This window comes from Watersipora subatra, chromosome 2 (assembly GCF_963576615.1).
Source record: "Watersipora subatra chromosome 2, tzWatSuba1.1, whole genome shotgun sequence".
NCBI classification, from domain to species: Eukaryota; Metazoa; Bryozoa; class Gymnolaemata; order Cheilostomatida; family Watersiporidae; genus Watersipora; species Watersipora subatra.
The window spans coordinates 37,900,965-37,919,730 of NC_088709.1; the positions used below are offsets into that span (position 1 = coordinate 37,900,965).

The following is an 18,766-nucleotide window of genomic DNA, read 5'->3' on the forward strand; positions in this document are numbered from 1 at the left end:
GATGTCAAAGTACTCTCATAAGTAATGCCTTCACACAAATTTTGCAAAGCGAAATGGTGTCGAATGTGTTCAGATTTTACTGTTTTTATGATTTGCAGCGTAAAGGGCTGTGCATAAGCAGAGTTGGTTTAAGTTGTTGGTACAGAGTTGGTACTATCACTCCTCACTATTACTACTCACTATCACTCCTCACTATCACTCCTCACTATAACTCCTCACTATCACTACTCACTATCACTACTCACTATCACTCCTCACCATCACTCCTCACTATCACTCCTCACTATCACTCCTCACTATCACTCCTCACTATCACTCCTCACTATCACTACTCACTATCCCTCCTCACTATAACTCCTCACTATCACTACTCACTATCACTACTCATTATCACTCCTCACTATCAGTACTCACTATCACTCCTCACTATCACTCCTCACTATCACTCCTCACTATCACTCCTCACTATCACTCCTCACTATCACTACTCACTATCCCTCCTCACTATAACTCCTCACTATCACTACTCACTATCACTACTCATTATCACTCCTCACTATCAGTACTCACTATCACTCCTCACTATCACTCCTCACTATCACTCCTCACCATCACTCCTCACTATCACTACTCACTATCACTCCTCACTATCACTCCTCACTATCACTCCTCACTATCACTCCTCACTATCACTCCTCACTATCACTACTCACTATCCCTCCTCACTATAACTCCTCACTATCACTACTCACTATCACTACTCATTATCACTCCTCACTATCAGTACTCACTATCACTCCTCACTATCACTCCTCACTATCACTCCTCACCATCACTCCTCACTATCACTCCTCACTATCACTACTCACTATCCCTCCTCACTATAACTCCTCACTATCACTACTCACTATCAGTACTCACTATCACTCCTCACTATAACTCCTCACTATCACTACTCACTATCACTCCTCACTATCACTACTCACTATCACTACTCACTATCACTCCTCACTACCACTACTCACTATCCCTCCTCACTATAACTCCTCACTATCACTACTCACTATCACTCCTCACTATCACTCCTCACTATCACTACTCACTATTGCTCTCACTATCCAGATGTTGGAAGTACAAATGGACAGGATGGAAACTTAAAACTCTGATGAGGGCATACTGCAAATTCTATTTTATTTCTGGCTTAACTTTCTACCTTTAGTGGTCTCACTTTTATCTCAACTATTGGTCTGTTCTCTCATCATGTCCAGTTTATTCGGCTATACAAGGTTGTACTGTCCTCAACATGATGCAAAAATTTTCATATCATTGCCAGGGCCCCTTATTTTGTATCAGTCATCCAAGTTTTCTGGTGGAGCAGGACTTATTAGGAGGAATAAAGATAATTTTTCAAAAACGGCTGGTTTTGCTAGCTCAGTGGTGCAGCCACTAACTCAAAGGGTTTCATTTTCTCCACATCTTGTCAAGTAAAGCTACTATTTTGCTGATAGATTGTTAAATATTACCACATCACTCGGAACCACACAGACTGGAATTGGAATACAGATTGGAATACTTCTTGACCAAACTTTCTCTATTTGCTCAGCAAAATCTTTACAACCTGCACAGTATATAATACACATACAGTCGACCTCCTGCACAGTATATGATACACATACAGTTGACCTTCTGCACAGTATATAATACACATACAGTCGACCTCCTGCACAGTATATGATACACTTACAGTCGACCTCCTGCACAGTATATAATACACATACAATCGACCTCCTGCACAGTATATAATACACATACTGTTGACCGCATGCACAGTATATAATACACACACAGTCGACCTCCTGCATAATATATAATACACATACAGTCGACCTCCTGCACAGTATATAATACACATACAACCGACCTCCTGCACAGTATATAATACACATACTGTCGACCGCATGCACAGTATATAATACACACACAGTCGACCTCCTGCACAGTATATAATACACATACAGTCGACCGCATGCACAGTATATAATACACATACAGTTGAACTCATGCACAGTATATAATACACATACAGTCGACCCCGTGCACTGTATATAATACACATACAGTCAACTTCCTGCACAGTATATAATACACACACAGTCGACCTCGTGCACAGTATATAATACACATACAATCGACCTCCTGCACAGTATATAATACACAAGCAGTCGACCTCCTGCACAGTATATAATACACATACAGTCGATCTCCTGCGCAGTATATAATACACACACAGTCGACTTCCTGCACAGTATATAATACACATACAATCGACCTCCTGCACAGTATATAATACACAAACAGTCGACCTCCTGCACAGTATATAATACACATACAGTCGATCTCCTGCACAGTATATAATACACATATAGTAGACCCCTGCACAGTATATAATACATGTACAGTTGACCCCCATTTTTTCAGACTTCACTTCACCGGTCTTTCAATTGTTAGGACGAATTTCCCAGATTGCCTTGTTTGTCTGTCTATCTGCAGAATGGTAACTTTTGACTAATAGGTTTAATTGCTACAACTCAGGCGCATGCGCTGCTTGCGTCATCTATTTTCCTCTCGGCCTTTGTTTACAAATGATTCTGGAAGAATTTGGATTTTTTTTAAATTTGCCTATTTCTTTTGACTATTTCGAATTTATTTACTTACCCATAATGGTAGCAAAAACAAGTTACCAGTAAATAATAATAATCTATCAGATGTTACAAGTATATATTCGAAAACAAGTGAGATGAGCGAACAACATTTACAATACTTGCATTAGGTATAATGGAAATGAAAACTTTGAAAAAAATTATTTAGCATTAGCTTCTTTGCCTCCCTAGCAGTTGCGATCTTATCGTTGCTTTTATTTTGACTCTTTTCGGCTTGTTAGTCATGGGTATGTAGCAGACGGATGCATCTTGTGCCATTATCTGCTGCAGCCATAGTTATGGGTATGTAGCAGACGGATGCATCTTGTGCCATTATCTGCTGCAACCATAGTCATGGGTATGTAGCAGACGGATGCATCTTGTGCCATTATCTGCTGCAACCATAGTCATGGGTGTGTAGCAGACGGATGTATTATGGTTGCCATTATCTGCTGCAACCATAGTCATGGGTATGTAGCAGACGGATGCATCTTTTGCCATTATCTGCTGCAACCATAGTCATGGGTGTGTAGCAGACGGATGTATTATGGTTGCCATTATCTGCTGCAACCATAGTCATGGGTATGTAGCAGGCGGATGCATCTTGTGCCATTATCTGCTGCAACCATAGCCATGGGTATGTAGCAGACGGATGCATCTTGTGCTATTATCTGCTGCAACCATAGTTATGGGTATGTTGTAGGCGATGCGGTTTGTAAAAAAGCAAAGGAAGGTTATGAGCTGGCTCTACGCTCACTAGGCGCTATCATATGGTACCTGCGGAGCTGTTTCTTGGACCAAGCAATGCTTTCTCTCAGACTATTTACAGAGTATGTGCCACTGGATCATAAGCCCATTGATACGCTTATCGACAACTCCCGCATGGTGAGCTCAGTAGTATTTTCCGGGGTCTAGCGATCACTCTAGCATTGCATGTTTGGTGAAGGTATGACTGCAGCTAATCTATACTATTATAGGAAGTTTTGATTAGATATCATTGCGCATTGTATTGTAAGGTACAGTAGACACTCCTACAATGTAAATCTGTAATGTAATCTGTTTCGAAAACTTATAAGTAATAGGGATTTTACATTATACGAACCGTAAAATTCATGTACATGGCCTAACTCATTCTCGATCATCTCAAACTTAGCCCTTTGGCCCTTCAAATAGGGCAAACCTAAACCTAACTTTTTAATTAAAAGTTGACTTGCAACAAAATTCACATCACAGTTATTTGATATCAAAAGAATCACCAAACTGAAGCCAAACTGTAAAGTAGCAAGCATCTGTATACTTAAAAATACTTTTAAAAAATATTGGAGTACTAATGGTTTGCATCGACAAGTTTTTTACTTTTTCTTATCGATTTCTCACAGTTTACAGTTTACAAATACAATAATTTACAAAAAGTTAAAGGAAGCGCACATCTTCAATGTCAATTTAGATCGGTTTTCATTTTTTCTAGACAGCATTGTCTTCTCGGCAAAGAAAAGTTTTTACAAAGTACTTTGTGTCTTAAATAAAGTAAAACAAAAAATATAGCTTTACTTTATTATGCATTAGGAGCTGTGCGTCGCCAGAGTTAGAGGTTAGGATATAAGATTGCTTTTGACTAGACTCCAACTTGTGACATTCAGCTTGGCGTATCGACACTAACACATCGCCTTGAAGTACTTCAGAATTATTGTGCAGCTTCTTATTTTCTCTGCTTTGTCGACTCACCTGATGATCTCTAGCGGTGAACTAGATTGCCAGGGTATTAATCTATATTTTTTCAAAGCTGTATGTATGTCGTTCCAGTAATAGCTATTAAAACCTTGGAATCAAAATTCTACGTGCTGATAGTTTTGAACTCACAACGAATGCATGCGCAAGTTTCTTATCCAGACCCCTTACTACTGAGCCATACAAGGCATATTCATCAAGATGGTATACCGTATGCACATGCTAATTATTTTAGCATTGCGCCTACGCGTTACGATGCCCCTGTTAAGAAATATTTTTCGTAATGTTCAACATTACTATATCTGGGGTCAAGGCCAATTCTTCTCACGCAGACAATTATATTATCTCCGTAGGAAGAGCCTCGAGAATTCTCTCTCCGTTCGGTCAGACAAAGACATTACGATATCTCATTTTTACATTTGTGCCGGTATCGGGAGGTACCAGTAGGCCTACCGTCGTACTCAATGTTTTGATAAATAGCTTTTAGGGGAACAGTAACCTTTTTTATACACATACACGTCTATGCAAGAATTGTTATTATTAATTTTATATATTCAGGAATTTTATTTTGTTTTCTCAGTTCGTATTAATTGTATCATTACCGAATCATTTTTTATTGTAATCGTAGCAAAACCGGTTTAATGTTTCTATTACTTGCTAATTATTTCACATTTACATTTAAACCTTTTTATAGTCGTTTTACTTTTTTTAATTTATTTGACCTGCATGCAACATTCTCCTCATGATTTGAAGTTTAAAAGTTGTTTGACAAAGTTTGAAAACTTTTACAGTTGTTTTTATTTTCTCTTAAATTATTTCAACTACACAAAACACTTTTCTCATGATATGTAGTTTGAAAGTTAGAATGGCAAATGTTGTTATATGTAAAATACAAATCAATTTTCTGTGCAAAGACTTGTTTTTATTACCCGAGCAACGCTGGGTAGCACAGCTAGTATATGTATATAACTAGCTGTGCTTCCCGGCATTGCCCGGGTATTAAAAATCAGCTTATAAACAATGAGAAATAATGAGAATTTCCTGCCACTGCTATTAGCCTGGCACATTGCCAATGGAAAATTTTAGTAAGCTTACTAATGAGAGCTATTCGTCTCACGTAACACAATCACCCTGGGTAGTATGCAAAGCTGTTGGGTATTTGCTCTCATATAGCGGCATATATCGGCTAGTGAAGAAATCAATCTCTGTGGCCTAATGGGTTCGAGATCAATTCTTCTTCAGTACTATAGCTATAGTACTGAAGAATAGCTATACAATAGCTATACAATAGCTGTTCAATAGCTGTACAATAGCTATCGCCAGAATGCCGAAAGATCCACAGACGGACTTCGAGAAATATGGAAGACTAGCTGTGCTACCCGGCGTTGCCCGTGTAATAGAAGAGTATTTGGACAGAAAATTGATTTGTATTTAACATATAACAACATTTGTCATTATTACTTTCAAACTACATATCATGAGAGAAGTTTTTTGTGTAGTTAAAATAAATTAAGAGAAAAATAAAAACAACTGTAAAGGTTTTAAAACTTTGTCAAACAACTGTACCTTTCAAGCTATTAGCCTGGCATATTGCCAATGGAAAATTCCACTAAGCTAGTTAATAAGGCTAGGCTTCAATGATGGTACTCCATGACGTTAGGTCAGCATTGTCCAGCTCCGCTGTTCTAATAATAGCTATTGCCGAAATGACAGCTGGACTTGGAGAAATATATATACAGTGAAACATGGATAACTCGCCCTTGGATATATCGAACACATGGTTAACTCGAATGGATTTGCTTGGTCCGTTCCCACGCAATGATAAATGGCTTTATATAACTCGACCTCGGCACCGTTAACTCGAACAGTTTTTTGCCGAATTCACTAACGTGTTTTCCGTTCAATTTATTTCGAAGGAGTTTCCACTAGTTGCGGAGCTGAGACTACTCTGCTTTCTTAACGAAAGCGCTTTTTATACGCGTATAGTGTACATATAATTTCCCCCGTACCGTATAATGGAACCGAAAAAGAAATCATATAAAAATGATTAATAGGGTCGCTAAGACGTTCGCTTAGTTACGGCCAAGCTATAAACGTTAGAAGGTATTAGCGATAAAAATTTAATAAAGAAAGACACAGCATGCAAAATACATATTGTAACAGTTATTATATGCGGATACATAAAGATAAAATGTCACAAATAGGCTCGTGGCTTGGCGTCCGCTACAACAGACATCCGCTTTACGATGGCATCACGCAAGCAAAGAAAAGCGTGGAAACCTTCTGACAAACTTAAAGTACTCGAGGAAATTGAAGCAGGACAAAAGCTATCAGCATTATCAAAAAGAGAAAATCTTCCAAAAAGTGCAGTGTCAGCATGGATTAAACAAAAAGGAAGAATAAGATCGTTATGTGACCAAAATTCATCAAGGCTAAGAGATCGTTCAACGTCGCACGATGATTTGGATGGTGTATTATTGACTTGGTTTAGACAAGTGCGTAGTGAAGGCTTACCTATCGATGGGCCAATTTTGTTAGAAAAAACTATCAAGTTTTTAAGGACTATAATAACTGCTTAAAATCTATTTCTACAATAAGTCACACTGTTGATCTTTGTCAAAAAAATACCTTGTCACAGACTACACTCGATAAGTTTTTTAAATGAAACAACTGATCAAATGTAAAGCATGCTTTTTTGCATTGGTCATAAATGTTTACTTATGTCCAGTTTTAAAAATTGTCAGAAAGAATAGATATTTTTCTATTGGGCTGAGATTTGTTTGCAGTTTTAGGTGATATGACTGACAAGACTTTTTAAGATTAAAATTGGCAAAATTGTTCTCGAGTAAAACACTCAGAAAAAAAATGTCTTCTGAGCGTTTTAACCGCAATTAGGTTTTGCCAATTTTAATCTGAAAAAGTTCTGGCAGTCACATCACCTAAAACAACACACAAATCTCAAGTGTATAAAAATATCTATACTTTCTGATAAATACTTCAAAACTCTACATCAGATGCCCTTTAACTTACAACAAACAACCTATACTTTAGTTTTATATATACATGTAGTTTGTATATGTATCTACTGATAAATACATTCACTTGTGACTGTGCTCTGATAACTTGAACGCTCTGATAACTGAAACAATTTCGCTCGGTCCCGTGAAGTTTGAGTTATCCATGTTTCACTGTATATAGATAGAAGATAGAGAGAGCCCTATATGTTTGTCGTTTTCTCCCCAAGTGTAGCAAGAGATAACAATATTTTTAAAGCTAAATATGGAACTTACATCATTCAAATCAAATTTGACAACTTGCACTTACTTGATGCTTTACATTATACGAAATTTCTTACGTAATGTAATGCAAAAACTTTACATAGATTCTTTACGTTATGTGGAATCTACATTATAAGAGCATCTATCATATTAAGCATCTACTGTACATAGAGACTTCCACATTTCTAGTTATCCACGCGTTCACTGTGAATGCTTCCTGTGACGATATGTCTCTTGATTAATCAATTTGTGTATTTGATGTATTTGACTAAAATCATAGCTTGTCACTCAGCTATTTTAGCTGACATAATTAAAGGCTTTCTTATGCATCTATTTTAGTTGGATGTTTCGCAATGATTAAGACTGATCAATTATTATTTATCACAGGTAATGCTTGTCTGATGATGCATGCAATTGTTCATGTAGTTGATATGGATGTCCTACGGCAAGGTTAATCTAGCCAACTAAGCACCAGTTCGCAGTATGACCTCTGAGAATTGAACTCCCAACGTGGTTGGTTTGCGTGTCTTTCTTTCTCTCACATTTTGATCCTGTAGGTAATGGACTCAGTCACTCTTGCGAACTTGGATGTCCTTGTCAACCAGTCCACAGGAACCATAGAGGGGACCTTGCTAGAGAGGCTGGATCGGTGTAAAACTGTTGGTGGCAGACGACTCCTGAGAGAGTGGATCAGCGCTCCATTGTGTGACCACAGGCTAATCAATGTAGGTTTTATAGATTTGATGATCTCATCACTTGGTGTCTGCCATAGGTTGAGACATTAGCCATTGGTTGAGAGATTAGCCATAGGTTGAGAGATTAGCCATAGGTTGAGAGATTAGCCATAGGTTGAGAGATTAGCCATAGGTTGAGAGATTAGCCATAGGTTGAGAGATTAGCCATAGGTTGAGAGATTAGACATAGGTTGAGACGTTAACCATGGGTTGAGAGATTAGCCATAGGTTGAGAGATTAGCCATAGGTTGAGAGATTAGCCATAGGTTGAGAGATTAGCCATAGGTTGAGACGTTAGCCATAGGTTGAGAGATTAGCCATGGGTTGAGACATCAGCCATAGGTTGAGAGATTAGCCATAGGTTGAGACATCAGCCATAGGTTGAGACATTAGCCATAGGTTGAGAGATTAGCCATAGGTTGAGAGATTAGCCATAGGTTGAGACATCAGCCATAGGTTGAGAGATTAGCCATAGGTTGAGAGATTAGCCATAGGTTGAGACATCAGCCATAGGTTGAGACATTAGCCATAGGTTGAGAGCATTGAACTAAAAACCCCTGGAATTGCAATCACGTGACTTTTACGTTGATAATAATACGTAACGTATGCACCATATTGGAGAGCTAATCGAATGCTAGTTCTGTTTGTAAACAAACGGTGAAAAATGACAGAAATGTACATGTTGAATAGTTATTTTCCAGCTGTGTATTAATGAAAACTCCTCCTACACAACGTTTAGAGTGCCCTGATAGAATAAAACCTATTTATAACATATGGAGTGGGATATATCAAATGATAAGTAGATGTAAAATAGATTTTCGTGTTTGTATAATTCATACAAACTGTTGTATTACAAATGCATAAACCCAGCAAATGATATATTCATGCAAATAACAACTGTTCCATTATATTAAAATTTATATTACATGTGCATAAATGCATATGGAAAAACTTAGCACATGAAGTATTTCGATAAAAACAACACATAGGTATGCTGCCAAAACAGAAACTGTTTTCAAGATTTAAGTGATAATAGCTTATGAATGTATGATATGTATAATACAGTATCTGTAAAAGATGGAATGAACTACTTCAACAACTAAACGGAAATTAAAAACAGTTGTAATGGAGGATAATCAAAATAATGCAAACAAGGAAATGCAGGAATTTGTGGAATCAGATGATTAAACTTATACATACACGTTACAGAAACTGTGTAAAAGGAGATTTGTACAGCACTGGATATTGAGCCAAGGTGCATCAGAGTTTCTTAGAACTAAATCAGATTAGGAATAACAGCACAACAACAGCTGCAGATGAATATTACAGTGATTACATTGTTACTGGCCTTTAAAAAGTACTACTTTAGTATTGTATGCCACAAAAATGCTCCTTGCAGTTTGAGTGTAGGATTTTAGCATAATGATGCTGTCGGAGATCATAAAACGACTGAATAAGGTTTTTCATCGATGACGCAGTGGTTGGATATGCCATCTGCAACTAGCAGGATCCTGATGACACCGCCTTATAAACGCACCAATCCTCCATTGTTTTGTAGCTTGAGTAGAGTATAGAGATGTCGGTACTGGATACCTGACTTAGTGGTAACCAGCGACTGACGGCCAATGTCACGACAGCACTTTAGTTGGCTTTTGCACAATGTAGCCAGCTATATAGTACGTATGAGAGATTAGCCATAGGTTGAGACGTTAGCGATAGGGTACACTACTCATATAGTGTACCCCCTGCCCATAGTGTACCCTCGACTCATAGTGTACCTTCTACTCATAGTGTGCCCTCTACTCATATGGGTCGCGGTCACAGAAACCATGGTTAAGTCGCAAATCACGAAGTTGAGTTATTCGACTTTAAAGTTCCACTAACTGAATTTATAATTTTGGTAAGGATTTTGATAACACATGCTTCTGGACTAATCAAAGAGTGATCTTTCTGAATCTGAAGTCAGTTTAGATTATAAATGTCTTAAAACCTCGGAAAAACCCCTTAAAACCGTTGCTATGCTAAACAGGAAGTACTGATAAATGGCGTCCAAAAAACGTAATCGTTTCTTTTTTGCCGATTTGAGGGATAATTCTGACATTTTGGACACTTATAATGAGTACTTTGGTATTCCAACTGATGCCAAAAGCAGTGTAAGTAAAGGGAATGACCATGATATATTCTTAACCATTCATATAAGATTTTTACAATATTTAATTATAAGAATACTTATTCGATTTTATAAGATTTGATTATAAGAAAAATTATTCGAATTTGCAAGATCAAAGTATAGAGTGACCAATGATGTGCAATATGTTACTGCTATTATTATTTTTTAACATTTTGTTGATCATACTACGGTTGTGCTCAATATCGCGGCACTGCCAAGCCGTTTTTAATATCTGCAAAATTAGGTAATACATTTTCTTATAGATATACAGCCATTTCTATGACAACCAGCCAAAATCTGTTTAGATTTTTAAATTCAGCATAATTTTTTTGATATAAATACAGAAACCTAGATAAATATCACAACCTCTTAATATTGGTTGCTATGACGTTTTGAAATGCAAACAAAACTGTGCATCGGTTTTCGTTTCTCAGACTTTAACACCAGTTTTCTCGGAACTAGGTTTTCGCACTGATGGTAAACATGCATTCAGTTTATTGACCATAAAATCTGTTGTAATTAAGCTAGAATCAAAATTTTTTTTGCAAAATAATTGTGAGAATTTTCTCCTTCTGTTAATGCAGATAACTCTAGATCTTATAATCTCGACTTAACCATGGTTTCTGTGATCATGACACATATAGTGTGCCCTCTAATCATATAGTGTGCCCTCTAATCATATAGTGTGCCCTCTAATCATATAGTGTACCCTCTACACATAGTGTACCCTCTACACATAGTGTACCCTCTACACATAGTGTGCCCTCTAATCATATAGTGTACCCTCTAATCATAGTGTCCCATGTTTGATCTTGAACCAGCATTTTTCAGTAAAAAAACAGTAAATGAAGCGACACGCATTTATGCGAACATTCATGTTATTCCAGTACAGTTTATGTTATAGGGATTTTACATTATACAAACCGTAAAATACATGTAAATTGCTTAATTCGTTCCAAGTTCGTCCTGAACTCACTCCGTTAGCCCTTCAAATAGAACAAAAACTAAATATTTTAATGACTTTCTAATTAACTTTCTAATTTAATGTGATATTATAGTACAGTAACATATAACATACTGTGATATTATAGTACAGTAACATATAACATACTGTGATATTATAGTACAGTAACATATAACATACTGTGATATTATAGTACAGTAACATATAACATACTGTGATATTATAGTACAGTAACATATAACATACTGTGATATTATAGTACAGTAACATATAACATACTGTGATATTATAGTACAGTAACATATAACATACTGTGATATTATTGGTTTGTACTGAAAAATTCTGTTTGTTTCTTATCACTTTTACTTGGCTTTGTGCTCATGATTACGGTAATTTTACCTTAGGTTAACCTATATATATATAAGATTGAGTGAGATAGAGTGCTTCCCTTAAGGGAAAGCACTCTATCTCACTTTTTACTTCTGCAAAAAGACAATAAAATAATTTGGGTGGTTTTATTGGGGCATAATTGTTATGAAGTGTACTACCTGTATTAGTGTTGTTGTTTGTCAGTATTGTTGTTGACGGCATTGCAGACCTAAGTGGCTGGCCAGCCTTACTAGATTTCTAATTGTTTAATTAATTAGTTCGTTGACATAATATCAGGAGGTATCTTGTAGCGGTCTGGCCTTCGGCGCGAATCCGTTAGTACGTTTTCTGGTACTTTTATGTTACAGTCACATGACGATCATGTGATAAGGTACTACTAATACAACATAATGTAAATAATGACGCATAACAAGCGACAATGTTTGATTTATCACCATACTTACCATTTTTAGAATTATTTTACAAAATCTAGTGATAAAATTTCTATATTTTTATAAATTACTTGGCATATGGCAATAAAAGTAGAAAATTCCAAAGTCAGAGGGAGCCGCAGCAAGGGGATGAAAGAGCCGCATGCGGCTCCGGAGCCGCAGGTTGTCCCCGTACACTAGACTGTACTGTCAGGATACTATTCAATATAACTAGATGAATGCCCGGCGTTACCCCGCGTTACCTTATCCCTTAAGGGAAGCACTCACCGTCAATCTTAATTTAAATCAGTTTTTTCGCTCTTTCTACACAGCAAGGTCTATGGTGGAAAGAAAAAACATGGTATATGTTTAAAATACAGTAAACAAAAATATTTCTTTGCTAAAGTGTTAACGTTGTCTGTCTGTCCATCTGTGTGAAGTCAGGATTAGAGGTCAGAATAAAATATTGCTTTCAACAAGACTCCAACTCATAACACTCAGATTGATAGACTGACACTCTAACAACTGCACCAATCAACAGCTTTTAGGTGTTTCTGAATAGTTGTGCACCTACTTATTCTCTGTGTTTTATCTGCATCAACTTGATAATCTCTCACCTCACACTAGACCAGGGGTTGGCAACCTTTTCCACTCAAAGAGCCATTTGGACCCATTTTCCGCAGGGAGCCACAAACCCCTTTCATATGTTAAATTAAAAATTAAATAAACACCACATGTAACTTTTTTGTTCGGCTTTTAATGTTTTATACAATGTTTACATCATAAAACGTAAAGTTGTGGCATGTATAATGATTTAACTGCTGAGAAAACAAAATTACACTTCTGCAAAAAGACAATAAAATAATTTGGGTGGTTTTATTGGGGCATAATTGTTATGAAGTGTACTACCTGTATTAGTGTTGTTGTTTGTCAGTATTGTTGTTGACGGCATTGCAGACCTAAGTGGCTGGCCAGCCTTACTAGATTTCTAATTGTTTAATTAACCCAGTTCGTTGACATAATATCAGGAGGTATCTCGTAGCGGTCTGACCTTCCGGGCGAATCCGCTACTACGTTTTTCGGTGCTTTTATGTTACAGTCACATGACGATCATGTGATAAGGTACTAATACAACATAATGTAAATAATGACTCATAGCAAGCGACAATGTTTGATTTATCACCATACTTACAATTTTTAGAATTATTTTACAAAATCTAGTGATAAAATTTCTATATTTTTATAAATTACTTGGCATATGGCAATAAAAGTAGAAAATTCCAAAGTCAGAGGGAGCCGCAGCAAGGGGATGAAAGAGCCGCATGCGACTCCGGAGCCGCAAGTTGTCCCCGTACACTAGACTGTACTGTCAGGATACTATTCAATATAACTAGATGAATGCCCGGCATTACCCCGCGTAATAAAAAAGTATTTGGACAAAAAATTCCTTTATTTAACATATACAACATTTACCATTCTAATTTGTAAAATTCATGTCATGAGAAAAGTGTTTTGTGTGCTGTGCAATTCAAATGAATTAAGAGAAATAACAACTGTGCAGGTTTTCACACTTTTTCAAACAAATGTAACTTAAATTTCTGTAAAAATTTATTTGGTATACGATTATATGATTTTAGTTCGTTTCAGTGTTGGCATCATACGGTGAAAATATTGTATAAATGTATAGAGTGGTTTAGAAACCCGTAGTAATTATTTAATGCAATCACTTCCTGGTAAAAATCATCATTAAAAAATAGTAACAAAACATACTAACCTTAGTAACTATAGTTACCTACAATAACTTTAGTGCGTTTTGTGGTTATGATCTGCAAAAAAATGTAACATTATAATGTACCACGTGCAGAGGTCTTACCTTTGAGACAGAGATGTAACATGAACGCTTAATCTAACTTAAATGAATTTAGTTTACTAAAGCATATTTGAAGGAAGCTTTAATCTGCATTTTAGTAAACGTTTTACTAAAATTTTATCACTTATCTGTTTGCGAGCCCTTTCTCCCTTACGGAGGAGGCTGAGCTGAGACATAAGCACCAAATTTTAATTTTGAGAGAAATGTTTGTTGATATCGTTTGGCGGAAAACAAATTAGCCCTAGCATGGTGAGGACAAAAAAGCATCATGTTTCATAGACTTAATAGAGTTCATAGAGTTGCAATTAACACGCCATTAAGTGTGTGAAATCGAGAAAAGGGAATACGGTATACAGTATATAGTAACAGCTATGTAACTGTTAGAGACTTAGTAGACTTGCGGTTAGACGATGGGTCTCTAAACATGCAGTTTCAATCTTCGTGAGTTCAAATCCAGCACGATGTGAGCTTTTAATTCCAAGATTTTCATAGCTCTAGCTGGACAAACTGAAGTGCAGAGGAACAGACACACATACTTTGAGATTTATATATATATATATATATATATGGATAGAGATACCTGTATATATTGTTTCTCTCCCTAATGTGGCAAGAGAGAAAATGATATTTCTAATGCTAACCATGCTCAGAACTGAACCCACATGTCACTGTACATCTGTTAGGGGTTTTTGGATATGCTCTGAACTGTACTCACATGTCACTGTAGGATAGGCTGGATGCGATCAGTAATCTCATGGAGATCGGCGATCTGTCACAGCTTGAGGGCTTGATGAAAAGATTACCAGACTTTGAGAGACTTCTCAGCAAGTAATGATAATAAGTTAATGAGAGTAGAATTGCAGGGATTTGCTGCTATGATTATAAAGCGGACATAGCTGACAACAGCTGATCTATGTTTAATTGTCGAGTATATTGAAAATGCTTTTAATCTTGTAAAGTGGGCTTTCGTCATTTTGTTGAAAAGACAATGTTTTGAATTAGATCATGTTTAGATTTCTGTATGATGGGAGATTTTGTCTGGTTAAATGATGTACTGATTGCCGATCGTTATATTCAAGTAAAAAATATGCAGCATTTCTTGAACGTCTCGTGTTAGAGTTAATTTATATTATTTTAAATGATGTAATAGTAAAAATTTAAATCTAGGACTATGTAATGAAACCACTTTATGCAAGGGAATTAGTTAGAGTAAACTAATGCCTTTTTCTTTGGAATTTCTTTTTGGTTTTATCGATTTCCTAAATTACATTGGAACCTCTACTTACGAAAGACTCTACATATGAAATTTTCAAGTTTTGAAATGTCTTTTGGTAGAAATTTTGCTTCGACTTACGAATAATATTTCTAGATATGAAAGACCAGAAGGCATTCTGTACTTTGAACTATTTGTTAGTTTCGCTATTTGGTTCGCTTGCTTTCCATGGGTACAGTTTAGAATGGGCCTTACTCAGTTTCTTTTGCTTGCAAAAAATCAATACACGACAAGTGCTTTGTTTTCGTTTGTTGTATGACTTGGAGTTATCATATATGGCATACAGAGTAAAAAACAACTTTTGTTTCTAGCAATTCAAGTTCTGTGTTTTTGTATGAAGACAGTTTTTTAGTTCGTGTCTATGCAAATAAATCTTTCTATCTACGTTTTAAAAAATATTTATTCTGAGCAAAACCAACACCGTCGTCTTTTGACCACCATTGTTCAACTTCCTTAGCCTTAGGTCTTCTCTTAGCCTTGTCTTCTCTTAGCCTTGTCTTCCCTTAGCCTTAGGTCTTCTCTTAGCCTTGTCTTCTCTTAGCCTTGTCTTCCCTTAGCCTTAGGTCTTCTCTTAGCCTTGTCTTCTCTTAGCCTTGTCTTCTCTTAGCCTTGTCTTCCCTTAGCCTTAGGTCTTCTCTTAGCCTTGTCTTCCCTTAGCCTTGGTCTTCTCTTAGCCTTGGTCTTCTCTTAGCCTTGTCTTCTCTTAGCCTTGGTCTTCTCTTAGCCTTGTCTTCCCTTAGCCTTAGGTCTTCTCTTAGCCTTGTCTTCCCTTAGCCTTGGTCTTCTCTTAGCCTTGGTCTTCTCTTGGCCTTGTCTTCTCTTAGCCTTGGTCTTCTCTTAGCCTTGGTCTTCTCTTAGCCTTAGGTCTTCTCTTAGCCTTGTCTTCCCTTAGCCTTGGTCTTCTCTTAGCCTTGGTCTTCTCTTAGCCTTAGGTCTTCTCTTAGCCTTGTCTTCCCTTAGCCTTGGTCTTCTCTTAGCCTTGGTCTTCTCTTAGCCTTGTCTTCTCTTAGCCTTGGTCTTCTCTTAGCCTTGGTCTTCTCTTAGCCTTGTCTAGATGGCCAATGCCGAATGTAAACAAACATTTCGCTCATAGTTTTTATTCATTATTTCTGCTTTCTTCTTTTTAGTGTGTCCTTTTTGTATTTATTATGTAGTAATAATACTATAATTCTAACATATTTGTTACAGGTTTAAACCATTGCATGTATTTATAATTTATACTAATGTTATATCCTAGTTTTGTGGAAGCTCGGAATGGATTAGAGCATTTATAGGATAAAATCATAGATATATAAACCTAGATTGGCCAATAATAGCTATTCCCATCGGTTGCCTTGTCAGACTTAAATAGCATGACGTAACGTCATTGTATTTTACCTCACGCTTGACTGCACTGTTGTTAACAATGGAGCTAATGAGGAGAATTTGACAAAATCACATTTATTTTCACATAAAAACCTTCTTGGATACATAGTCCAGTAAACTAAAGCAATTCTGTGATAATATCTGATAACCACCTTAGATTAAAACTATAAAAGCTATGAATTGTTGCGAACAAATCATGAGCCGTCAGGGCTTTATTTGCCACCCTCTCCTATCCTATTCTCTCTTTTCCCCTTCTCCAAAGAAGAAGTGAGAAGGGGAAAGAGAGAAAGGAGAAAGGAGAGGGGGGACAAATAGCCCACCCACTCAAAGAGCCAGACCCTGGTTAGGTAAATGGACTAATATCATGCTGAACTAAAAATGACTAAATATGATGAGTATGCAAGTATGTCTTAAGTCAAAAATGAGACAGAATGATTATTTTACAGCTGGCTATGTAGCTGGCTAGGTCACCAAAGCTGAAATGTGATGGTTGTATCACTAGCATCGTGGATGTTACTAACTATGATGTAAACCAAGCAACGAATTCCCTAATCACAGTTAAGAATCGTGGTGGCTTGACTTTGTTTTCGCCAGTGGTGATTGATGTTTGCAACCACAGTGAGAAAGCGACAAGAGTGTTGGTTAGTAGTGCTGGATTGGTGAAAAACTTTCCCAGGCTAGCACTAAGTGCTACCATAGAGAAGTTGCTGAGGTTCAACATCATGCTATTGTTTAAAGGTTGATTTGCAATAAAATTCACATTACAGTTATTTGGTATCAAAAAATTCACCTTGTCTTACTCTGTTGTGTTGTAGGTGTCAAATGTGGAAATGTGATTACAAGCTCTTAAAAGCTCAAAAACGAACAGTTAATCGCAGCCACACGAGACCGCCGTAGTTTGGATTCGCTTTCCAAAATGGCTCAAATGGGACGTAGTTGTTACAGGATGGTTTCCGCTGACACTTTCATGCAACCTCATTCGTCAAAATATTTTCATAAATATACTTCACGCATTCAATAAAACCATGTCTATTGTTCTTACGTGTCTGTTTTATCATCATTGTAATGCTGTCACTTTTAGCACTGGTATATTATAACTTACCGTAAAAAATTGTTAAACCTTTTAACCTTAGCTCAAAGGAGTACATATCATTGTCTGATAATCATGACAAGCCTGTTGGTCACCTGTGATAATCGAAAATTGCTGCAAAAATTATTTTCGAAGTATTGGGTCACGTGATCAGATTACGACTTGACGATTGAATAATGCCAAAACAAAACTGTAAAGTAGCGAGCATCTATATTTGATACGGGGTATACGGTAAAACCCGATGTGTTTGTCATAAAAGAGTGCTAAGATAAGTTTTATATTTAGCTTTTTATTGGCTTTTCAATTCACGTGAGAACATCACGTGACAAGACGATAACCAAACTGTAATGACTACGTCATGGAAATAATGAGATTCCAATCTACGGCGGCTTTTCATTTTTTAGCTTTTAAATGCTTGTAATCACATTTCCAAGTATTTGGCACCTACAACACAACAGAGTAAGACACGGTGAATATTTTGATACCAAATAACTGTAATGTGAATTTTGTTGCAAGTCAACCTTTGAGCTACAAAGAACTGTCCACCTCAATACTATTGAGGCATTTACAACGAGGGCATCCTGAGGAACTTAAAAGCGCATCTAAGAACCTTCAATCCAGCAAATTTATTTTATTTTTAGTTTCTTTCACTAATACCAGAAGTTTTGGAGAAGTGATGGAGTTTTGCTTTCCACTATGCTGGGTTATCTTATTTCTATATTTGTAAAGTATTTCTTGACTAATCTCTTGTTGATTATAATAGCAGTAGAAAATAAAATCTGTTATAAAAACACT

General features: G+C 36.7%; 1 protein-coding gene across 1 annotated transcript in view; it reads left to right on the top strand.

Moving 5' to 3' along the window:
- Nucleotides 1-18,766, top strand: part of LOC137388752 (DNA mismatch repair protein Msh6-like) — a 69,192-nt gene that overhangs the window by 27,634 nt on the left and 22,792 nt on the right. Inside the window, exons 14-16 of the mRNA XM_068075205.1 lie at nt 3,403-3,584; nt 8,263-8,430; nt 14,971-15,071. Of these exons, the coding sequence (XP_067931306.1) occupies nt 3,403-3,584; nt 8,263-8,430; nt 14,971-15,071 (451 nt within the window). The remainder of the gene's footprint in view (nt 1-3,402; nt 3,585-8,262; nt 8,431-14,970; nt 15,072-18,766) is intronic.